This window comes from Marmota marmota, unplaced genomic scaffold (assembly GCF_001458135.2).
Source record: "Marmota marmota marmota unplaced genomic scaffold, marMar, whole genome shotgun sequence".
Taxonomy (NCBI): domain Eukaryota; kingdom Metazoa; phylum Chordata; class Mammalia; order Rodentia; family Sciuridae; genus Marmota; species Marmota marmota.
Window position 1 is genome coordinate 868,707 of NW_025999968.1, and position 25,680 is coordinate 894,386.

Sequence of the window (25,680 nt, forward strand, 5' to 3'; positions counted from 1 at the left end):
TGAGGCCATACACATATCCATTTTAGTACCTATAATTCTTAAAACAGAACAATTGGATTAAAACCCTCCACTGTCTTTCCTGCTTCTGTTCCTCTGCCCTGTTCTTGTGTACCGACCTCCTGTGTAGCCTGCTCCATGCCGGTGTGTCTGTCTCACTCCTTGGGTCTCTCCAGGTTTTTGTTCTCATCCTCTTATGCTTCTTCCTTTCCCATAATCGGTATTGGGAACACAGGTCTGGCTTTGGGGGTGCACCTGATTGGTTATATAGAGCAAGGGGTCCAGGGTGTGAGAAACTTTTAATTTGGAATTATGGTAGGGCCATGGCACTGACTTGGGCAACAGCAGTCTTTTGGGAGAGAAGCCACCAGTACTACTGAGCTTCCTGGGAAGGGAGTCAGGACTACGGGGGAGAGAATCAAAGGAGGGTAATAGAAACCATTCTATTAGTGGGTTGGAACAGCTGTGAGAATATTTTGTTTGCTTAGGTGAATGAATGGACATATAAATAATGTAGGTATGTTCTGAAGCAAGTATTATGCAACTGTACTCCAGGGGCTTTCAATCCATCTTGATTACATGGCACCGTCACTGTTAAACTTTAACCTGAGTGGGTGCCAGCCAATATGTGTTCATAATATTTAAATCTTCCCAGCAGGGAAAGGGAATATAGGAGGGTTTGGAGTGCCCAAGAAAGACGGGGAGTCAACACCCAAGCGGGGAGGGGAATTTGAAAGGGCAATACATTTTATAGACATGACATTTATAGATAGCCTGGTTTACCTTTAACTCAGCCCAGGGAGTAAAAGTTTTGTGGTTAAATTTAGTAAAGTGCTCATGGTTTCCATATTTTCTACCCATCCTTATACAAGACTGTCATTCTTGGGAGATTTGCTAATGGGATACTCTGTAGTGAGTAAGCCTCTCCCTTACCTTCCATCTGTTTTCTGCAGAAATGGCCTCTGTTCCAATTCTCACAATTATGAAAGCATTAACAGATTGCAATTTGGAGGCTGTGGGTCCCTGGACATGGTTGGGGAGGGTAATGGAGGACAGGGATATGTGAGTGGAATTTTTTTTTTAAGTTTTCTTTTTTTTTTTTTTTTTAGCTGTAGATGGACATAATACCTTTATTTTATTTATTTATTTTTATGTGGTGCTTGGGATCAAACCCAGTGTGTCATACATGCTAGGCAAGCACTCTACCACTGAGCTACAAGCCCAGCCTTGTAAAGGGAATTTGAAGATTCATATTTGAGAACTCTTTTCACTAAATGGAAACAGAATGTAGTTAATAACATGTACAAGTTCCCTGCTTTTTGTTTATTAATAAGGCATTTGCATTTAAAAAAATGTTGGAAGCCACCCAGTTATGCTTTGATCCAGATAATTCAAGTCATTTCATTGACTTCTTAAAAAATTTATTGCAATGAGAAGTAATTTTTTAAGACTTCCATGCCACCTTTGTGCCATTTGACTGTTTCTGGCCATTCAAGGCCCAGTGGCTGGCTGGAGGCTTGTAGCCACCTGCTTGCCACTGGGTGTCATCCTCCTTGTTTTCACTTCACAGCTGGGCAGCAGAGTTTGACTTTAAAGAAAAGGAACATCTTCCCACCTCTATCCTTGCGTGTTTTCATTTTCAATTGCTATCCGGAGGTCAAACACTTTGAATACTGTAGAGATAGTTACGCCTGCTATGATTGCTAAGGATTATATGGATGCATATTATTTGAGCATCACAGCTACCTAACACAAGGAGTGTGTTACTTTACAATTTTTATTTCTCACTTACATTAGCCTTTATTTATTTTATGGCACTTTATAGATTGTAATGCTTTTACACACACTTTGTTAATTAATGCTGCTGACTCTTAAGAGGGGCAGATGAGAAAATGGAGGTCCAGAACAGGTGGATCATTGCCAGAGATACCATGGCTTAAAAATGGCAGAGTCAAGGCCAGACTCAGGTCTTCTGGCTTCAAGACCATAACACCACATTGGCTCCATTTGGGTTACTTCTTCACTTGAGATAGTTTTCCTGAATCTATATCCCTGTCCTACCCCCTACAGAGGTTTGGTACTTCTGGACTTTTAAACATACATGTAAGTTCTCATCTTTGAAGTTATTTCTAGACTTTCCCTAGTAATTCTGTCCTTAGCCTCCTCACTTCCATCCAAGCCCCAACTGGATAGTTTTCCTGGGAGTCCCCAAATGCTCTGAATGGACGCTTGAAGGAGCTTAAAAACATTTTTCTGCCAGACTCAAAACTTCCGCTTCATTCAAATGTATTGAGTAGTATTATGTATTCTTATGCATAATACAGTCCCTGTCAATAGCCCTTAACATGCACAAGATGGAGCATTTTTGGATACATTCTTAAGTTCTTTTTTGCCAAGACATTTTAAACTGTTGCCTCTTTTATTCCCTTTTGGTATATGGATAGCCATCTTACACCTGCTGAGAGGTTCCGCTAGGTCTCTAAGATATACACAAGGGAACGGCTTACAAGTCCCACCCTCAGGGAGCACACCTGTACAGGTAAAGGCTTCATTGTTCCATTGGCAGTTGTTGAGAATTCAAATAAATATCAAACCTTGAATGTATATAGTGTGTGTGTGTGTGTGTGTGTGTGTGTGGTATGTGTGTAAGTGTGCAATTTGGGGGCTTGGAATAAAGGTAGATAAAGGGTGGAGTATAATAATTGCTTAGTACAGATCAGTTTCCCTGTGTTTTTAAATTTTAACTTTCTAATAGCCACACAGGTGTGTGTGTGTGTTTGTGTGTGTGTGTGTGTGTGTATAATGTATGCACATATACATACCCCTATGTTTATGTGCTGCAAAGATAAAACAGATTTAAGTTAATTCCTCAAAATTGGTAAATTTTAAGGAGGTAAAGTTTGAGTTCAGGTCTCTTAACACTAATATTGCACCCCCCCCCCAAGAATATCACCATGTAAAGAGATTATAGAATTTCCTTGTGAGGGCAGTGAGAGATAGATCTCATTCTGTTGCTAAGATTCTAGAAACAATACAGAGAACTTGAGAAGTATTCACTAAAATGCCTTATCTTGATGACCTTACTACATTCTTCCACTATTGACTAGGAGCTTTACTGGAACATTATTACTCATAGCTATTGTTTGATGGCAAGTAAATTTGGACCAATGTATTTGGTCATTAAGCTTATCTCAATAAATTGAAGCATGATGTGTTCCCATGGATTATGGGCCAAGCAGAATTTTTCAGGCCAGATTTATGTTATACCTTCCTGTTAGGCATATCTTCTGGGCTGTTAGTCTTTCTGATGCATACTTTACGTATCATACTGAATCCTCCCAGTGCACTGTGAGGGTAGGCCTGATTTCCTGAAGCAGGCCCCATGAAATTAAGAAACGACTTGTCAAAGTCATGCACCACTGGGATTTAGAGCCAAGTCTTTGGCTCCAAAGCTCATGTTTTTAACCACTTCGTAGTAGCAGATAGATAAATAAACCAACAAATACAGGAAATAAGGGCGGATGGAGTCATTTAGAGAAAGTCAGTACCCTTCAGCCAAAACTCCCTAGGAACCCAACTGTAGATAAAATAGGATTAGATCTGGCCAAAGGACACACAATTTTGGATAGAAAGGAAGAATAAGTTCAAGAGTTCTATTGTGAAAACAAAATGGGACTTGACCCATTGCAGAAAGGACAACGCCCCATGGGAGAGCCATAGAGTGAGTCAATAAAAGGGGTGGAGAGAACCTATGGGGGCTTTCGGCTCCAGCTGGGTCACTGGGGGAGGGTCTTAGGAAGAAGGGTTTGCTTCATACCACATGCTGTCAGAAAGCAGGGGCAGGTCTATGAGTGTGTTTCTAACTAAGTTTGTAAGCTTGTACAGAAAGAGGGACCCTGGCAGGAGAACATTCCTGACCTTGGTAAGATTCAGCAGTCACTCATTTTAGTCAAGAAAGGAGGTATTTGGTATTTGATATTAGACATACAGTGAACTTGGGCAAATTTTGTGCTTGGGCAAAGCTTGACCTTGCTTTGCCTCATCTTATGGTTGTCTCACATGACCTGGCTGAAGTTGGTTTTCTGTGAGATTGTTTATGTCTAGTAGGAGATTAGCAGAGTCTAGGCCTGCTTCAGAGCGATAGGGCTGCTCTCATTTCCTCCATGTTTTCCCTCCTCCTTCTTCTATGGTTGAATCAGTCAGGCATTCTACCACTGAGCTACATCCCCAGCCTATTAATTTTTTATTTCGAGACAGGGTCTCGCTAAATAGCCCAGGCTGGCCTTGAACTTGAGATCCTCCTACCTCAGTCTTCTGAGTAGCTGGGATTATAGGCATACCTGGTTCTTGTTTCCTCTCAAGAGGAGCTTAGGGTAGAGACCACTAGACAGTAGGGCATGACTACGCTATTTCCCTTTAACCCCAGAACTTGACTGTTTATCTCCTAAATGTGTGTGTATGTTTTTTTTTTTTTTTTTGTGTGTGTATAAGGGGCTTGGGTTGTGGGCTGAGGGAAGAAGGATCAGCAGCAATATGTGTTTAAGCAATGCTATCTTTCTCCAAGTTATTTTTGGATCTCCTCCTTGGATGTGACCACTTGAGCCTTATGACAAAAATCTCACATATGAAAGCAAACTCCACAGCCTACAGCTAGCCTTGGCTGGGTTTCTTTGATCCTGCCTAGTAGAATTTGAAAAGGATTCAAGTGAGGTAAAACAGGGAAGAGAAACTAGAGAAAAAATTAGATATAAAAGGAGAAAACTGTTCAGTCTTAGTAGAAATGAGACACCAGGTGATTTTCCAATTCCTCGGCCACAGCACAGCTTGTCAACCAGATTGATTGGGGTGGGGGTGGGGTGTGAGGTTGAGAGGAGATTAGATTTTCAAGTTTACACAATATTATTTCTTCTTTCCTTTATGGGTAGCCAAAAACCATCTGATTGGCTGCTTCAAATAGAAACAGATTCTGTGTATTTTGGCTGATACAGGAAAAAAAAAAAAGTTATGGGCTGACTCAGGGCAGTGGGCTTTCTAGATGTGAACAGTCTGCCAGGAGCAGGACCTGCAATCTGGGGGAAGGGAATGGTGGGGGTAGGGTGGAGAGACACCCACAGGATGGTCTGTCTGGTGTTGCAATCAAGTAAACTCACTCCAGAGTTAGCCTGACACATTTTTGGTGTTAAATAGTAATTGTTCTTTGCCCACCTGATAAGTAGGCTGATTGTCGGATAAGAGGAGGCTTCACAAAATGAGTTTGTCTGGGCTTGTCTCAAGCCTGCAAACTGCCAGCTCCCCACAGGCAAGCACTCTGCTTTCCCTTGCCTCCCTGGTCTGGGAGGCCTGGGCCTATGACCTCCTGAGCTGTGGCTTGGAGTCCAGGGCTTGTAGTGAGCCCCATTTTCAGTTCCAGGACTCAGAAGAAAGAGAGGGAAGGGTGGGTCTGCAGGCAAGGGGTGAAGCGGTGGCAGCAAGAACCAGGAGAATAGAATTGCCCTAAAGTTAAGCTGAAAATTCCTATGAGCTCAGCTCAGAAGTGATGATGGCTGGCCTCTGCAGTGGGGTCCTCGGGTCTACATTCTGTCTCAGCTGAAAAGTGTGTCCTTCTCAAGCTCTGGGGACCTGGTCATGGTGGGGCCCTGAGTTTCAGAGTTTTTTTTTTTTTTTTTGGTTTTAGGAGAAGCCAAGCCTGTGGAATTCGTACCTTCTCTGAAGGATGATGCTGAGGCTCTAGGCAGGAAGCTAACTGGAGAGGGGACTTGAGAGCCAAGGCTAACCCCTTTCTCTTCCTGGTTATCTCTTGGTAGGGAAGTCAAGTGATAAGATTTAAGGAGCAGCAAGTGCCTTATCTTGCCCCACAGTAGATCCTTCCCGCTCCTATTGCTGAATCTGTCTTCCATTATCAAGGAAAAATCTGAAGTGACTAAGAGAGCTGGGACTAGTTGTCACTCACCCCTTAGTAGGAATGAATTTTCTGAAAGTCTTTCCCCTGACCTGGCTGAGATCCAGTCAACAAAGGAAAGGGAATTTTGTAGGCAGAGACCTTTTTGGAGCATAAAGCCTTGGAGTGGATTTGAAGCAGGAATGAGCCAGTGGCCTAAGGCACAGGAAAACCTATTTATTTTATAGATGTAGGAACTTTTTGCAGAAGCAAAAAGCACAAGATGCAGGAGGGAGTATGGAAAGGACGATAGGAGCTTTGCCCAAGTAAGCCCCTTCCTTCTCCTTCCCTTTCTTAAGAGACCACAGAGAGAAACAGTCAGCCAAGTACAGGTGGATTTATTCCCATACGCCAAGATGTCTTTGTCCTGGTGGGTTGGGATGGGGAGAGCTGGCTTTGGTCTCCTAGCTGGGGAATCAGGGATCAGGAATCAGACTCTTGCCCTGGCTTGGCCCCCAGGTGCCCCCAACAGGTGTGCCCTCTGCTCCTCCCTCCTTTGCCCCAGCACAAAGCCTAACAAGAACCTGGTAAAGGTGCAGGTGGGGGTGCTCCGCGTGTCTGAATTAGCTGTCCCCAAATGACAAGTACATTTTCTTCATAAGGGACACAGTTATATTGGTGTCAGACAATTGCGCTCTCTCCAATGGAAGAGGAAAAGGATCTGAAGGGCATCAGCTCCACCAGCACTTCTTGGGTAAGGAGAGCAGGAGTGAAAAGTCACAATAAACACAAAATTCCAACTGTTTCACTGTCCATCAGAGCCAGCCCATAGCAGGAAACCGCACCCTGTGTGCGCAGTTTCCATCTCCTCCACTTTAATTCCCAAGAAGTAGGCTCCTCTGTTGAGAAAACGATTTTGTTAGACTCATACAGGACCAGTTAGGGCGCCAGTATAAACAAAAGAAGTAAACAACTTTTAAAACCCTCTTTATTTATAAGATCAGGCAAACAGATGTTGAGTTATAGGAACTTCCTTTAGGACTGCAAATGAAACAGTTCAGAAGAGAAATATTTTGACAGCAAACAAAAATCCCTATAAATCACCTTGTTCTACCAGCCAGCCTTCATCTCACCTATTGGAAAGGTGTTTCAAGTTGAGACCGTTCAGGTTAAAGACTGAGTCAACATATAACAGGCCCCTTCGATGTCCTCAAAGTCCACATACTTTTAATTAATGGAGAATTGATGTTACTAAGCGTATCACTCCAAAGGGCATGGCAGGGAATTTCAACCATCATTAACTAAAGATCATAGATTGCTCTGGAAAATAAAAGGATCCCAAAGTTTTATCAAGAGACTCACAAGTCCGTGGATCGAAAGGCAAAAGACACAGTTCAGCAATCTTTTGCTTCCTTCTCTCATCCAGACAATACTGAGATAAATGGAAGCCTGGAAGCTTTTTTTTTTTTTTTTTTTTTTTTTTAAGAAAACAAGGAGAAATAGAGGCAGATTTGTTAATCAAATACAGAGCTGGCTTACTGTGACAATATAGTTTCTTTGAATATTTTTATGCTCCAAATTAAAAATAAACAGGGATGAGAGAGGCTAGTCTCCACTTTCCAAATCCTCTCTGTCTTACAGTGCATAAAAATGTTGCATAATCTTAGACAAAGACTTAAAATACTAGTCCTGAGAACTGCAAGATCCTGAGAGTCCAAAGGCTCTCCATATCAGCTGACTTGGCAATGTGAGATTAGACGTGCACAGGTTATAGTGGAGCTCGAATGTGGACTATTGGGAAAAAATGGGTTCCAGCACCAGGTCCAGAGTCACCCGAGGAAGGAGGTATGGTGGTGACACTTATGCTCAATATTCAATTCGGCTCCAGTAGAACATGGTACCCAGGAGAACCCAAAACTAGAATAGAAAAAGGGGAAAACAAAACAAAACAATTTATAGAAATATTTACTTGAGAAAAAAATAAAGTTAGATTCTTTCAGGCTTAGGTGACACTGATTTTAAGAGCAACCTTAAGCAACACCACAACCCAGATATGACAGAGTCCATTCTGATCTAAAGCATCAATTATTACCTGCCTCTCAGAGGCAGCCTTCCCGTTTCCTGCTTTCCAACCCCAAGTGCCATCCTGGACTCTGACTTCTGAGGTTGCTCTACTTATTTCTATGCTAAGCTAGCCTCCTAGGGAAATTCTTTCTTCTTGATATCGGGGCTAATTAGTCCCCAATGAGGTCCCATTTCTAGTAGCTACCATTTTGGAGTAAGAGTTTTTTACTTCTAAGTATTGAACTCTTCTTCCAAGAGACTTCTCCTTTTTCCTCTGATGCCTATGATCTGGAATAGCTGCCCCTGATGAATGCTACAGAACCCAAAACCCAAAGAAACTGACTTAGTCAAGGTGTTGGAATATCTGAGTTCTGTTTTAGGTCTGGCAACTCCTCTCAGGGGACTTTAGCCAGGTCACTTAACTTTCAAGAGCCTCAGTTTCTACATCTATAAAATAAATATAGCACCTTCTCTACCTATACCAGAGCTAGAGAAGTGAATGAAACAACAACAACAACAATAGTAAGAGTAATACTAATAATTGAAGCTAATGTTTATTAGGGGAACTTATATTCATCAGGCATTACTATTTCCAAAAACCTCTGAAGAAACTGAAGCACAGAGATGATAAGGAATTTAATCAAAGTCATAGAACTATGGGTGCTGGGTTCTGAGCCAGGTAGTTGGCTTCGGAGTTTATCTGATTAAGCACTGTTGGAAAGCCCTTTGTGGTCAGCAATGAACTGGACATGCCCAAGAGCTCTCCTCAAGTACTGTTCCTTGAAAGATGGAAGACTGGCTACCTACCAAGCTACTGTTGTGAGGGTTTAATACTGAAAGTATTTGATATGGCACCTTTTCCATAGCACACCTTCCTTCCATCTTCTGAATTGCAAAAATTTACTATATCTAAAACCCACTTGATACTTGTGGACATATCAAGAGGTACAACTGGTCTGGAGATCTAAGATACTCAAAAACCTTTAAACGTCATCCTACAGTTCCCACCAACTGACTTGAATAGAAATTTTACTATTGATAGCTTTCATTCATTCAACAAATTATTGAACCCTTACTATGGGCTATGCTAGGTCCTGGGCAGCAAAGAGCATCTGATCCCTAAGCCTTGGGCAGTCAAATGGAACACAGCAGGGTAGTTCCACAACAGGTTATGCACAGGGTGTTGTAGGAACTCTGAAGGGGGTGGACCAAGTGATCACAAGACACCCTTCTCTTCCTGCCTCACTTAGTTTACTCCCCCTGAACCCAGCTTTTCTCAAATTATGGTACCTAAACACACTTTCCGGGTTTCAAGATGCTTAAACAATTATTTCAAGACTGCTTAAACAATTATTAGGGTTCGTTGGCCTTTTCACTGTTTGACATTGGTACTAGTGCAAAAGCAGTGTAAGGTAAAAAATGGCTGTGGCCTTAGCAAGAATTGAGGTAGAGGAGCTAAAATATGTTAGTAGTCATTATATATTCTCTTCTGTCATGTACTTGCAGTAAAAAACAAATACCAGTTTTACTGGAGATTATCCTCAACAGAGTAGTAAGAACTGGAATTTTCTTTCATTTTGACCTTTGAGTACACATCTTTTAAATATTCTGTGTGACAAAAGAGAAATATGCCTACAAAAGTCCTGTGGCATAGTGAAATATGGTTGTCTGGAAGAAAAACACTTGAGTAACTTGTTTGTGAGCTAACCTAGCCACATTTTTTTATGAAGCACTATTTTTACTCGAAAAAATGACTAACAGATAGGCTATGGTTTTTCAGAACTGGATGTTTGGTCAGATATTATCTCAAAGATTTACAAAGTGAGTCTGTCCTTTCAAGGAAAACAACTGATAATTTTTTTTTTCAGCAATAAATTTGAGCTTTCAAACAAAAATCAGATCTTTGGAAAACTGATCTGTTACCCTGAGCTTGACAGTGTTCCATTGCCTGAGATCTTTTTCCAATGTGGTGATATCAATGAAGTGATCTTTTGGTGTTGCATAAAAACATCAATCAACATTTGAAAGACATGCCTAACACAATGAACCAATATTTCCCCAAATAGCCAATTCCTGATGTTATAGAATTATGCATAGTAAAAGATTTATTCAACGGGTAGTACAGACCAATGTAACATATTTAATGTAATAACATGAAAAGTTTGTTAACACAGTTTCAGATTCTCTATGGCAATGGATATTTAAGAAAGTTCTGGAATTTGGTGAAGTATCAAAAGAATATTCACAATTATCTTCAGATAAGGTTATTAAAGCATCCCTGCCGTTTTGACTATACATCTACGTGAAGGATGTATTTTCTTCACATCTTTCAACCCTGTCAACATATTACAACAGATTTAATGAAAGACCAAAAGAGGGACTCCAGCTGTCTTCTACTAAACCAGACATTAAAGAGATTTAAAGAATATAAAATGATGCAATTTTTCCCCATTTTTTTGTGTTGTAAAATAGTTACTTTTCCCACCAAAATGCTCTTTATGTTAGCTACATTATGATTATTGTAACTGCATCTTCATCATCATTGTTGTTATTATTTGACATGCTGGGATGAAACCCAGGGCCAGACAAGCACTCTGCCACTGAGTCTCATTTTTTGTTTTGTAAAATAGTCATTTTTTCCCACCAAAAGATGTCCTTTATGTTAATTGTGTCATTACTATTGTAACTGTGTTGTTGTTATTGGACAATGCTGGGATTGAACCCAGGGCCGTGGGCATGCCAGGCAAGCACTCTACCATTGAACTACATCCCCAGCCTCCTACTAATTATTTTATAGTGAATTAACAAATATTCAATTTTTTTCTATCTTAATTTCTGATGGGGGTAAATATTAGTAGATATAGACTATATAGGTAATAGCTTTTTGAAGTCCTTAATACATTTTGGGAATGTCGAGGGGCTGTGAGACAAAAGTGTAGGACTGCTCCCTGAATGCAGTGTTTCTCAACTTCAACAGCAAATTGGAATCATTTGAGGTGGGGGAAAAAAGCCTGGGCCCCCAGGGCAACTGAGTCAGAATCTCAGAGGCTGAGATCCAAGCTCTTTGTTGTTGTTTGTTTGTTTAAAGCTCCTTCAGGAGACTCTAATGTGCATCCGGGGCTGAGAACCACAGCTCTCATCTCCTGCTTGCATGTGCAGCTGATAGAGAGGGCAGTAGGAAATGATGAGACCAATGGGGGCAGCCTTTTGGAAGGAAGTAGGTGGATGAAGCTTGGGCAGGAGCCACCTAGTTACTGAGATCTGGAGACCCAAAGCAGCAGGCTGGAGTTCAGTAAGAAGTCTAGGCCGGGGAAAGAGGCAGTCGCACCCCAAAGGCAAGTGCATCCCCAGTAACCAAAGAAGGTCTGCATATCCTTTCCCTGGTAGGGAAGTTAACTCCCCACACCTCAAGGGGGCCCACTGTCCTTGTTCTGCTGTCAGAAGCTTCCTGACTAGCTTTCAGCTTTGAGGTTCTGTTTCCTGACCTTCTAGTGTGGTTGAGAAAACCAGTGACAATTTTAAGAAATTAAAATTGTCACCCTTTCAGAAATAAAACATGTGCCAGAGGATACTCACAGTCCAGCAGAGAATGGCAAATCCAAACCAGGCAACCCCCCAGGCCTGTCGGTTCATTGGTCCAGAGATGAGTTCATAGCAGCCCTGGAGGGGATGATCCACATTGGTGTGAGAGCAACCAGGACAAAAGATGTAAGAGATCAGTGGGAAAGCAGATTACTACTTGGATGGATGCCCTCCAAAGTCCAGTTTCACAACCAGGCTATTTCCACCTCCCTGTGGGCAGTCAGCTACTAGAAGTCTTTTGCTAAAGGAATATAAGTAACACTGTTGAATTATTAGTCTATGTCACATTTATTTGTATCTTTATCACTCAGTCTTATTAGCAAAACTGTTACTATTAATATATATATATAATATTTTCCCCATATTGAATATATGGATAATACATGCTCAATAAAATTTGAATTTTTTTCTCCTCCCCAAAGGGCAGAATTACTTTTTGATTTGTTCATTCATTTTACTTAAAAGTAAAAATGATTCTGGTTTTGAAAATCAGAGGTCTTCTGAGTCATTTAAAAATAATTATTAAAGGAATCCCGTCCAATATCATGTTCCCTAATTCTCATTTGACATCATTATTTCAACATTATTGGATTCCAGTGAGATTTCAAGGAGCCATGATACATATGCAAAAGAGTGATTAACTTTTTTATTCATTTATTCATACATGCCACAATTCAGTGAGCATTTATACATGGCATACTCTGTTCTAGCCACCTGGAACAATATCCATGTGTAAGGCTAGAACTGCCATCTGAGCAACCTTTACTAAAGCCCTAGGAACTATAAGGAATCCCTAGGAAATTCAGTAACAAGGGTCAATGCCACGGACCATGAGGTCCTGAGGCAAATGTGCTAGATTTACCAGAAAATGTCAGCAGATTCCAGCAGATACCCTAGGCTTACCAAGTTCAGGCTCTATTCAGTGACCACACATGGCCACTTGAGCTTCTGTCCTCATGACTCTGCCCCAGTCCCTTGTTAATCTACATTTGTGTCCTTCCTTTGCTTTTCTTTGATTTCTTTACCATTTTACTCTTCTCCGTTTATATTACAGGTATTTTCATTTTCTAAATGGCCTAGTGAAAAAATCTTCAAATTATGTTTAACGTTTTTATTTTTTTTTTCTTTAGCCAACATCCAACACTTGAGCAAATCTTTTTGGTTTGGCTTTAAAAATATATCCCATCCAAAAGCTTCCTCCTATCCCCTGGTACCACCTTGGCCTCCCAGGGTCTCACTTCAGGATTGCAACAATGGCCTCCCAACCGTTCTCCCTGAGGCCTGAGTGAACTCATAAGATCTAGACCCATCCTTGCCTTATAGCCATCCTTCACCCATCATGATCCCGTCAGACTGACCTCCTTGGTATTCCTCCAGAAATCTAAGAATCCTCCCACTGGAGGGCCTTAACGTTTTTTGCTTCCTTTATTTAGAATTCTCTCCTCCAATCTTCCAGTGTCTCATTTTCTCACTTAATTCAGAATTCTGCAAATATCATCCTGACCAAGCCTTCCCTGACAACTAGAGTGAAAACCTCCTTCCCCCATCATTCTTCGTATGGTTACCCTGCTTTGTTGCTGCTCATGGCATTTATCACCCCCTGGATTTCTACCTCTTCTTTGGTGCCATGTTTACTATTTGTCTCCCATACAAGAAGGCAAGTGCCACAAGGGCAGAGATTTTGTCTTGTTCATTGTTGAATCTCCAGAATGAAGAATAAGTGCCTGACACATAGAAGACACCTAGTAAACATTTATAGAGCAAATGGAGCATGATATTAGGGAATGATTACAACAGCATCTTTTACAATACAATTGAAGGTTCACAAAACACTCCCATCCTCCTGAAGGTCCTGGGAGGTGATCGTTCATCTAATAACATATACAAGAGCCCTTTAGGCCAGGTGCCTGGTGCCGGGTGGGCATTTAACTGTGACAAGACAGAAATAGGTCTTGCCTTCACGGAGCTCACAGAGTAAAGTCCCAGTTTTTCATCTCTTCCCTTTAGTATGTTTTCACATACTGTAATCATTTCGGTGGTGTTCACTTCCTTACATCATACTATTCTTAAGGTGTAGTGATCAGTATTTGCATGTAGCATTTCTGAAACATATGGAGCATGATATAGCATTATATATATATACTTGCATCTGACCTGTGAAATACTGGTTGGTTTCTACCATTACCACACTTATGATGGCTTTGCTAATTATTAGTTAGTCTTCATGTCTGTAGCAGCACATTTGTGCACTGCAAATCTTTTTTTTTTTTTTTTTGAGAGAGAGAGAGAGAGAGAGAGAGAGAGAGAATTTTAATATTTATTTTTCAGTTTTCGGCGGACACAACATCTTTGTTTATATGTGGTGCTGAGGATCGAACCCGGGCCATAAGCATGCCAGGCAAACGTGCTACCGCTTGAGCCACATCCCCAGCCCCAATGCAAACCTTAAAAAGCTACAGTGTGAATGTAAAAAAGACAGCCCTTTGCTTCTTCATTCACTCATCCACCAAGCATTTATCGAGTGCCTGCTTTGTGCCAGGTATTATGCTAAGGATTGAAGACATAGAAATGAATAATATAAGTCTTTAAGGAAACTCAGAGAAAACAATAAGCAACAAACATGACAGATCAGGGTGTTGAATGCAATAGCAGGAATATGGTAGGTACTGAGTGGCACAGTTAGCTTTGTGGAAAGGATTTCTAGGAGGGAATTAGCAGGACATATAAGTCAGAGAATTGGATGTGGGTGAAGCTGGGGGAGCAAGATAGGGAGAATCAGAAAAATGACTAGTAGATCAGAAAGTATGTTGAGGGCAAAGAATGAATGAAGTTGAGGAAGTAGAAAGAAGCATAGAGAATCAGGGACCAGGAGAAATTTCAGAACTAAGGAATTTGGTGGAGGAGTAAGGCAGGCTGAGTGATGATGATTTGTGGTTGTGGTTCACTGGTAGGTGGTGGAGGTGGAGATGTCAAAGGCAGATGAGACCGAGGAACTGAAAGGGAAGGTGTAGAAAGGTTGTCAAAGTTGTTGTAGAGGTCCCAAGGCAGTGAGAAGAGAAAGAGTTAAACCTTATTTAACCTCAAATTTTTATCTATCCAAACTTGAGAAAATGCACAGTGTTAGGCTTGTTTTCATAACTTAGAATATTATATGTGCTAGAGAAAAAAGTGTTGCTATGAAAGAAACCAATCATCTGAAGGCCAATCAGTCTGTTATTGGTCTTGAAGAGGTGACACAGTGTATAAGTAATTACAACCCAATCAAGATTGGTTTGCATGAGCCAGTTCCAATGTTGAAATATTAAAAGTACTTCTTGAGTTGTGAGAGTGATAGTTATATTTCATGCTGTTATTATAAGCAACAAATTTAATTTTTATAACTCTGAAAATAACTGGTTAAAACAATTCCAGAACAAAGCTGCTGTACAGCTAAATGTGGGTTGCTCAGAACACCGCTTCAGACTCATCTCCATCATTCTGATGTCGTTCCCTAAATAACGTATTCAATCCTAGTCTGAGCACCTTGCTAGATGTGGTGTGAAGATCAGCAGTACAGTGCCTGTCACTCAGACAGGCAGTTTGTATCATTCACTCCCAAACTAAAGAGCGTGACATTTCCCAATTATTGAATAAACCAGCATCCAACCAGGTTTCCTTAAAGGGCTAACTCCCAAAGCAGTGCACAGCTTGAGTGTGTAATGTTGTGCTCAGTGGCTACAGGTCTGTGGGAGCTCTCCACAGGGCTTCTGGGGACAATTACCAAGTCTATTGGCTTACAGTCTGTGCCCTGAGCCAGACTGCTTGGGTTTGAATTCTGACTACCTTTTACTAGTTGTGTGACCTTGGGCAAGGTACTGCTTAGCATCTCTGTTTCTTAGTTCCTCATCTGGAAAATAGAGATCACATAGGCATCAAAGGTGTTAGTATACGTATGGCACGCAGAACAGCATCTGGCATCTAGTAAGAACTCAGTAAATGTTTCACGATCATCATCATATTATCCTTATCTGCCTGGAGATACTTTTTCATAAACCATCTGTGTGTAAACCATCTTTGATCCAAATTACCAATCAAACATTTTATTAAGATTGCCTCATATTACCAATGAATAAGAAATGTGGATACATAATTACTGCATGTACCCTCTGCAATTGCCATTGCTTTGAAACTAGCAAAACATTCTTTTTGGTATCATTCCTTCTAATATATACACTTTGCAAAAATAGAGCAAATCTTGGTTTTATGTAACTGTTTCTTGAAATACCAATTCTAGACATTATACAAATATTCATTTAAACAAAGTTGGATTTCACCATTGCTATTCTCCTGTTTTGTTATTTTATTAAAATATAAATGTGTCCATATCAATTCTAGATTAGCATTCATAATTAACTCACAAAGAAGGAATCAATTAACATGAGTTTAGGGAAAAAAAAAAGACAGAATTCCTTACTGAGAAACTAGTACTTACAGTGACCATTATCTTTTTCTCATAAAGAGAACCTTCTGGTAGGTCTTGGGAGGCAAGGGGACTCACCTGATCGTGATAATAACCAGGCACTCCTAGTTTGCAAGCCTCCAAGTTGAGAGGCTCTTTAAGGGAGTTCATGACACAGCACTGCCGAGGCCAGGGATAGTCAGCATCATTGTTCTCAGTCCGGAAGGCGGATGTGTATTTCTGCCAGTCTGATGGACCATTTACGCCACAGCAGTGATCCTGCCAGTGGATAAGAGATACACAATTCTTTTTCATGGTCTTTCCTAGAGCTATCAGTGTAGCAATTGAGTTTTAGAGAGAGAAAGAAGAAATGGAATTTTTACCATATCTTACGTTTACTAAAAAATTCCCAAACTAGAGTTGAAGGCATAACTTAAGAGTTTGCAAAGTATTTTTCACTTTACTAGCCTTTAATGAGCCCTGTAGCTTTTGACATGTTTAAAACTCTGGAAGACTCATTTTTCTTAACTGCAAAACTGGGATAAATATAGTATCTACTTTACAGAGTTTTTGTGAGGATTGAATGAGATAATGTACTTAAGGGGTTGGTACAGTGCTTGGCTCATAGTAAACCCTTAATAAATCTTTATTATTAATACTAATATCTTGATACAATAATGTGAGAGAGATATCGTTATTCTAATATTACACATGAGCAAATTTAAATGCAGAAAATTAAAAATTAGTGGTGTAGAAATTATAAGTAATTCTTGTTTTGCTTTTCTGCATTTTTACCATTTTTATGAATAATTGTGTATTACATTTATAAGGGAAGAAAATAAACCGGAAAAAAGTGTAAAAACCTGGTGTCATGCAGCTATATCTCTACACAGAAAAGGAGGATCAATTGGCACGTAATTGATATCCTTATGTTGGCTGGAATGCAAGATAGAGGATAAAGCAACCCATATCACTTTTCTTCTTTATCATAAATTCTCTAAATGTTTCAAGGGAGGAAATTTAAGCTACCGGTATCTCTCAACTTTTAGAATAAATGTACCCTAGCAAACTTGATGGTAAAAATCATGTTTACAGGGTATCCAATTTTGCCATTGGAGAATTGGAAATATTTGATCAAGAGAAATAATTCTTCTGTATTGACTGGAGCATTCTGGGAAAAAAATGGTTAAGTTTGAGCCATGCTTGTTTCAGACCAGGATTTAGGTAGGAACAGAGAAAAGTTAAGAGTCTAGAACTGAGCCCTGTAGTACCGTAACACTTAGTTGGGAAAAGGTGAAAACCCAGCAAAGGGGGTCAAGTAGGAGTAGCCCATGTGACAAATGCTGATGGGATGTCAATAAGATGAGGACAGAAACTTAGTCATTGGGGTAGGCAGGATGGAGGTAACTGGTACCATGATACAGGCTGCTTTGGTGGAGTGGTGAGGTCAGAAGCCAATTATAGTTGGATGAAAGCAGATGAGAGGCATGAAAATGCAAATAGCAAGTGTTGGCATCTTTTTTGAGATGTGCCATGAAATAGAACAGTTGTGGGACAGAATGGTGGGTGAATGTGGAGAAAGAGGTTTTTTTGTTTGTTTGTTTGTTTGTTTTTTTTAAAAAACATGTACAACTGAAGGAGTTCTTGCAGGCTGATTTGAGGGGGAAACTAATGAAGCAGATGAGAGCAAGGAAGTTTGTTGAAGTGAAGGAGAGATGCAGAGTAAAAAACAGGTATTTGGATAATGGACAGTCCATTTGTCATCACTAGAGAGAAGGAAAAACACATGAGTGCAGAAACATGTAAATGGGCCGATTTGGTGATAGAGATGAGATGGGTTTTGTCTGATTCCTTCTATATTCTGTGTGTGTGTGTGTGTGTGTGTGTGTATTGGGGATTAAACTCAGGGCACTTGACCACTGAGCCACAACCCCAGCCCTATTTTGTATTTTATTTAGAGACAGGGTCTCACTGAGTTGCTTAGCACTTGACTTTTGCTGAGGCTGGCCTTGAACTCAAGATCCTCCTGCCTCAGCCTCCTGAGCTATTGGGATTACAAGTGTGCACCATGACCATGCTTGGCTTCCTTCTATTTTCTTAATAGAATATGAGGTGAAATCAACAGCTGAAAGTAAGGGGGAGGAGAGAGTTTACAGATGTGAAGAGAGGGGAGAATATATGAAATACTAGAAAACGAATTTTCAGGGAAAAAATACTAGGAAATATAGAGTGCCTATTTGAGCCTTATGGTCACAAATTTAGTTTTAAATTAGTCACCAGGGTTGTGTAATATTTAGCTCTTAGAGTGTAGCTGAAGAGTGGGTGAAAATTGCATTCCCACAGTGGGGGTCAGTTAGTTCCCTGATGAACAGCGACAGGTAAGGGAGTAAAGGAGGTTGATGAAGGGACAGTTAGGAGGGAAGAGAATATGAAAAGGGTGATATTGCATGAAAAGGTGGCCAATTAATTGGAGATCCTAAAGGAGAAAAATTATTGGGCAGGAAATATAAGAATAAATGAAGAGGGACTGGGACTAAGGCTCAGTGGTACAGTGCTTGCCTTTCATGTGTGAGGCACTGGGTTTGATCCTCAGCCACATAAAAATAAATAAACAAAATAAAGGTATTGTGTCCATTTACAACATATATATACATATATACACACACACACACACACACGCTACTTGGCTGCCATACTATTTCCTTCTTTCCTTCATTCCTCCTTCAAACACTTGAACTTTGCTTTATCCTCTCTATCTTGCATTCCAGCCAACATAAGGATATCAGTTACGTGCCAATTGATCTTCCTTTTCTATGTAGAGGCACAGCTGCATGACACCAGGTTCTAACACTTTTTTTTCCAGTTTATTTTCTTCCCTCATAAATGTAACACAAAATTATTGAGGAAAATGGTAAAAACGCAGAAAAGCAAAACAAGAATTACTTATAATTTCTACACCACTAGTTTTTAATTTTCTGCATTTAAATTTGCTCATGTGTAATATTGGAATGATGATATCTCTCTCACATTATTGTACCAAGATATTAGTATTAACAATAAAGATTTATTAAGGGTTTATTACGAGCCAAGCATTGTACCAACCCCTTAAGTATATTATCTCATTTAATCTTACATAACACATATATATGTTAAAAAAAAGAATAAATGAAGATAAAATAGAAGACAGTGGACAGAGTGGGGTTTTCTTAGCGTAATTATTGGTTATGACACACTAGCCATGGCTATGGAAGAGAGTGGCTGAGCTGAGGTGGAGAAGACCTTTGGAATGCTGTAGGATAGGGAATTGAGAGATCATCCATGTGGTTGTCAAAGTCTCACGCTAGGCCCATGACAGGAATATGAATGAAGAGTGGACAGTGAGTGAGATATTGAAATCCCCAATGAAGGAAATGACTGATTGGAAGGTGGTTGATAAGTAATCATAATAAAGAAGGGTAATGGGCGATAGAGACTGATGTCATGAAGGAGGAATGAAGGAAGGAAAGAAATAGTATGGCAGCCAAGTAGAACACAGAGGCATTTAGTTAATTTCCAGTTCCTAGGGTGCATGAGATATGGGGGAAAGCAAGAAGATGAAGGAAAGGTAGTGCCACTAGGAGGCAGTCGAGTTTCTAGTAAAGTCAGAGAGAAAAGGGTGAGTTCAAAGAAGGAGTGGACATTATGAGGGGGTTTGCTGGTGACAGACTGAAAAGTTGGTGTGGGGGGGGTAGGAAGCAGGAGCAGGGTAGGGAAAGTTGTGTCACATTGGGGGTATATAGAAGATAACAATTTATATGCATATGGCAATATGGGGGTCATATTCTGGAAGACTTGGACTTCTGATGGTATTTGAGATAAACTGGATGGTATGATTGCCAGTTAGAAAAAAATTGGGTAATTAAATCAAGTTATATCCCCTGTCCTTAGCAGAACTGACACATGGGAGGTATAGAAATGTATCAGAAAGGTAAGATAGGCAGAAATTGCCATTTGAGTAGACATTTTTCTTTTAATTGAATAAGACCTGCCTTCTAAGAAGTAGAGCATATGATTAATGTAAATTTCTTTGATCTACTTGCCATGAAGGTAAGCGAAGTCAACATCATGACTTGAAATTAAACATATATTTAGGGATTCCATTGAGTCATGTGTTCAACATTCTCCTCGTGCACCCCTGCCTCCACCAGTAAATAAGAGGCATAGACGACCTTGCCTGTCACAAGTCTCTTCTGGAGCAAAGCCCCCTAGAGATGCTGACTTCACTCCCAACCATGTCCACCTGGCCACTGGTCTAACTACAAAATGGCATCTCCCCAGGACCACCCACCTTACCTGGAGCATGAGCCTGTCCCAGGTTTTGGTGACTCCATTGTTTTTCCACTGGTCATCGTTGCTTGGAGGGCTGTTGTTTTGGTACCTCACCAGCATCTGCTTCAGGAAGAGGTTGGGTGTGAACTACAGGGACAGAGGCAAAAATAAGAGGGAGAGTTAGCATACTAGTGCCCAAAGAAGGGAAAATATTCTTCTCACCTGTTGCTGAGGACTCTGAACATTCTCTTAGAGCAAAACCATACTCAGAGATGCCAAGTGTAGTGGGCTAAGGCTTCCTGGTTGGCTTAAGTCCCTATGTGGGGAAGAAACCCCCCATCTTCAAAGAGGTTACTGTGACCAGGGTGAACAGATATTATAGGGTGGCATAGGGTAGGGAAACAACAAGAAAAGAAGAAAGAAAGAAAGATAAGTCTTAGCTGAGGTAGAATATGGGTCAGAGTGAAGATGAGCCCATGGTTACCAGGTTGGACCCTGGGAGTCAGGTTGCCTGGGGTCAGAATTCTGCTCTTTCTCACCTGTTTGCTGTGCAACTTCAGATGAGTTTTGTTACTTTATCTTCTTTTTTTAGGGGGAGGGGCGTGTACTGGGGATTGAACTCAGGGGCACTGAGCCGCATCCCCAGCCCTATTTTGTATTTTATTTAGAGACAGGCTCTCACTGAGTTGTATTTTAGAGACAGCAACTCACTTTTGCTGAGGCTGGCTCTGAACTTGTGATCCTCCTGCCTCAGCCTCCAAAGCTGCTGGGATTGCAGGCATGCACTACCACACCCAGCTTGCTTTACCTTCTTATGTCTCATTATTATTATTTTTTCATTTATAAAATGACAGGAGATATTGCCTATCTCTTAGGTTTATGAGTATTAAGTAAAATTAACTATCTATTATTAGTGTGCCTATTAGCATGCCTGGCACACAGCAAGGGCTTAATGCATGCCAGCCATTATGTTATTATGGTAATGGAGACTCATTATCATTTCTGCTCTGTGCTTTTGGGGAGCATACTCACAAAGTCTCGTTGCGTAGCTGCTGTGATGCAAGATGCAACTTCAAAACCATATACTATAAACATCAGAATGAAATACTGGAAAGGAAACAAATGAGAAAAAAGAATTACATTTATCCCCCAAAAGAGACTTCCCCAAATGATGGCCATCATTTTTCAGCACTTTAACCTAAATATAGTCATCTGAACATTCATGCAGTTATCACACAAGGCTTCTTTGATCAGCTGGTTGGAATGGGGCTTGGTTCTAGGTGCTGTGTGCAAGGCTTTGTACTAGTCAGCAAAACCCTCTGATTTTCTCAGGAGAACAAGTGGCCATTTGTTTAGGTTGGCTGAAGTCCCCATTGGGGGAAGAGACCTCCATCTTCGAAGAGGTCACTGTATGATCAGGGTGGATAGAGCTTTCTCATCCAGTTCCTGAATTTCTAGTTTAACTGGGAAGAACAAATGCAAGAGAATGAATCGATATGTGTGTGTGTGTGTGTGTTTGTGTGTGTGCGCGTGTGCACATGTGTGTGTAGGCTCAGGGGCAGGCAGAGTCTTAGTGTGTCTCACATGATGGAGAGCCTTAAAAATCTCCTCTAATTAAGAGATTTTCTTTATGCTTTTCAGAACATTTTAGAATCTCAGAGGTCAGAAGAAGATAAATCAGCATCTGTTGAACATTGTGTCCTTCGTAACCAGGACCTCGGTATATCAGAGAAGAGCCAGTAGCCAGGCACACAGTGTCTCAGTGGCATCCTCCTCCCACATCCTGTCACTCATGTGAATAAAGCAGAGCTCACCAGGTGTACTGATGGGGTTTGTGTTGTGCGTGTGCATGGGGCACATGGGCTGCATACCCATGGTGGCACATAATGCCTCCCTGTGACACCATCTCTATTTCTAGCTGGAAAATACCGGGCAGCAGATGTCCTTTAAGTCTAGGTGAGAGTTCTGCCTTTGCCTTCCTTGGCTTTACACGTGCACTTTTGGTCCTCGTGTCCTTTTTGAGAAGGGGGACTGTGGTCAGAGTCAGTGGGGGAGGGCAGGGAAAAACGTCCTCCTCCTTTGCTCCTGGGAAGCTTTCTGAACAGAATCCTCTACTGCCCATGCCACCTGGATGGTAAAAACCTCTGTCTGCTGTCAGGGGACCTTCAGAAGCCAGCTCTGTACTGTTTTTCCCTGTATTGGCTCCACCTTGATACTTATCAAGAGATGTGCTGCTCCTCTCACAGAGCCTCAGGACATCTCTGTGGGACTCTGGAAGGGTGGCATGGGGTGCAGGTGTTTCCCTGTCAGTCCCATGGAAAGGGCACTCCTCCTTCTTCTCCCTCCCCAGCTCAGACCTCCTGGCTCTGTCAGACACACACACTGGGCTGGGATGCAGGTGAAGGCTGTCTTTAGGGACACGTGCCTCTCCTCTTCCTCTTCCTTGCATTCCTTTCCCCACCCTCCCAAAGTGGGTGCATTTGCCCTTGAACTAACTCACACTAAGGAAATAGAGAATGGCAATTGTCTGCATTCCCTGAGTACCAGGACAGTAAACCAATAGGTACCTAAAGTTGTGGGACTTGTTTTCTAAAAGTCGAACTCAGGTCCTGAGCATTTGGGCAGGAAAGTTATTTCAGAGGTTGGGAGTTGTGTGTGTGTGTGTGTGTGTGTGTTTTCCCATGGCAACACAAGAAACTTCTGTCCTGGTGCATAGGGGCAGGCAGTAGAGATCTAGGTGCAACTTAGAGGTTTCTTAGCTCTGCTGGCCTCAAATTTGCTTCCATCTATGAAGGCAGGTCACAGTCTTGCTGTATGTGGTTTGGGGACAGGGTTAGAGCCTTCACAGGTGGGTGTGAGTGGAAGGGGCACTCGCAGTGGGGCTTGTCAAGGTTTTCTTGATGTGGGAAGGGCAGGCCCTCATATAAACCCAGCAGCCTTGAGCTCAAAAATCTTCAAAAATCCTCCTGCTTTCTCTGAAACCTTCATGGCTACTTGGTATTTTATGTCCTTACATATTAATGATTAATATTAAAATAGTATTTAAAACTACTTCTTGTCAAGGGCAAAAAATCTAATAAACAAGTTCTCACAATTTTTTTTGGTCTTATGTAATTTCTGGCTGTATATGTTGGGCACCTGCAGATATCAGCTAGAGAAGCATAGATCTAGAAAACAATCAGTGGAGTCACTCCCAGATGTCTCCCTTTGGGTTCCCTGTATGAGAACCTTCTGGACTTCTGGAGAATGTTCTTGCTCCAAGGGATGATGTCACTGCAGGGAACCTCCCTGCTTTTTCACCCTCATCTGGAACTCTCTACTCCTACGTGTGTCAAGGAAAGCCCAGGCATTGTGCTCAGTGATGAAGAAACAATCCTTTGAAATGGGTCCATGAAAACAGTTATAGAGAGTTTTAAGGTCTTACTGCCAGAAGAATTTTTCTGTTGGACTTCACGATGCCCACAATGCCTAGGACGGACAGGCAGAAGAGGGAGATGCCCACAAACATGCCGATCCAGGCAGCCCCATAGATGTCATCATTGTTGGTGGCTTCCAGTAGTGGGTAGAGGCTGTGTTGATCAGATACAAAGAAGATGCACTCTGCAGTCAAGGCGATGCCACACATCTGGGAGCAAGCCAAGAGTGGGTAGTGTCAGGCAGGTGGCCAGGAGCACAGCATTGGGAAAGGGAATGGAGGTGGGGGCGGTGAGACAGACTGACTTCCTCCTCTGTACAGCTTTTATGCAACTGACTTCAACTCCTCATTACCAGGAAATCAAACAGCTAGTTCCATCCTGCTCCTTCCTTCCATATACAGTCTCCCTTGGATACTACTTTCTTTCACATGTCTCTTGGTCTTATTCCTATTTGGGAAAATACCTAGATAATTTTAGACCATCCAAAAAATAATCTGACATGGCTTCTATTTTTTTTCTTTTGTATTGCTAGGGATGAATCCAGGACTTCATGCATGCTAGGCAACTGCTCTACCACCAAGCAACATTCCAGCCCTAGATGGTGCCCTTTTTTAAAAAAAAATATTTATTTTTAGTTGTAGTTGGACACAACACCTTTATTTTATTTATTTATCTATTTTTTTGCTTGTTTTTATATGGTGCTGAGGATTGAACCCAGGGCCTTGCACGTGCTAGGCGAACGCTCTACCGCTGAGCCACAGTCTCAGCCCTAGATAATGCCTTTTTTATATGAAGGTTACCACTCATCCCCAGCCCTCCCCCACTGCCTTATTGCCCACATTGCTGGATTGTAATATTTGAAGTGGTTCTGATCATACTTATCAGTGAGAGCTAGAATCTTGGCTAGAAGCTTATCCCATGGCCTGTATTTCATAGTTGAGACATCTTGGCCCTGAAAGGTGATGACTTGTCCAGGGTTACACATTAAGTCAGAGGCAGAGCCGGTCCAAGAATAAGTCTCTTGACTCCCAAACAAGTGCTCTCCCTTGTACCCACACAGCTTGACCTACAAGACATTCCCACATCCCAGTATTGGCCTCTGTGTAGGAGAACAAGAAGATGCAGATATTTGCCCTAACAGCCTTAGTAACAGATTCCCAAAATCAGACCAAGATGAAATCAGAAAGAAGCACTGAAGTGCACTTGTGATAGGTGTGTTTGGATACTGGCCATGGTGGATGTGATTTCTTTTAGATTCGTATGCTTTAAAGTTGGAAGCAAAAGTCATTATTTTCATTTTAAATCTCGCTTTTGATTAATATAAACTCATGCTTACAGGGAAAGCAGACTTTTCTGAAAATTCTCATTACTTACACCAACAATCACATTTCCAAAAATCAGCAGGCCCTGGAAGCAACGGACAGTGGAATCATCCTTGGCCATCTTCAGGATTTCTCACAAGCTGAAGACACAGTTGAGAATGTTATGCTTTAGTAGGAGCAGATAAATACTGCTGTAGTATCTATACCATGACTACATCATGACATTGTGTATTGCCTTTTTGTGTCCCAAAACATCCAAACTTGGGGCATGTATAATCTTTAAGTAATGGAGGAAATTTGATTAGTTAGCTTAGTAATCACAATAACTTTATAAACAAGAAAAAGAAAAATAAAGGCTTCCAGAGTCTGATGAGTGCCTTTGAGGTACAGGAGGCATACTTTTGAGGGATGAACTGAGGCCCTTCAAGAATAAAAAGGAGATTTGAGATGGTGAGGACTGCAGGACGGACACACACCAAGAGTCCTGCATATCCTCTACCAGGGACCTATGAAACCCAAAGGATAAACTCATAGAGTTAGTGATTGGTTTCCATATGAACTGTGGGTTTCTGTTAAAAACCATTATTTTATGAATATTTTGTTATTAAAAAATACTTGGCAAATAAAATGTCACAGAGAGTGTTACTAGATATATTAATAAGTAGATTGCTGAAA

The 25,680-nt window shown here is 41.2% G+C and overlaps 1 protein-coding gene across 3 annotated transcripts in view; it reads right to left on the reverse strand.

Annotated features, from left to right (window-relative positions):
* Nucleotides 1–6,846: 6,846 nt before the first annotated feature.
* Nucleotides 6,847–25,680, reverse strand: part of Upk1b (uroplakin 1B) — a 30,138-nt gene continuing 11,304 nt past the window's right edge. For 2 of the 3 annotated variants that reach the window (XM_015478486.2, XM_048803270.1), the window contains exons 2-8: nucleotides 25,058–25,145; nucleotides 23,692–23,892; nucleotides 21,300–21,374; nucleotides 20,292–20,414; nucleotides 16,059–16,238; nucleotides 11,516–11,599; nucleotides 6,847–7,792 (exon numbers count right to left, since the gene is read on the reverse strand). In XM_015478486.2, coding sequence (XP_015333972.1) covers nucleotides 7,742–7,792; nucleotides 11,516–11,599; nucleotides 16,059–16,238; nucleotides 20,292–20,414; nucleotides 21,300–21,374; nucleotides 23,692–23,892; nucleotides 25,058–25,126 — 783 coding nt within the window. In that variant the 5' untranslated portion in view covers nucleotides 25,127–25,145 and the 3' untranslated portion in view covers nucleotides 6,847–7,741. The remainder of the gene's footprint in view (nucleotides 7,793–11,515; nucleotides 11,600–16,058; nucleotides 16,239–20,291; nucleotides 20,415–21,299; nucleotides 21,375–23,691; nucleotides 23,893–25,057; nucleotides 25,146–25,680) is intronic. The other variant, XM_048803271.1, reaches the window with a different exon arrangement.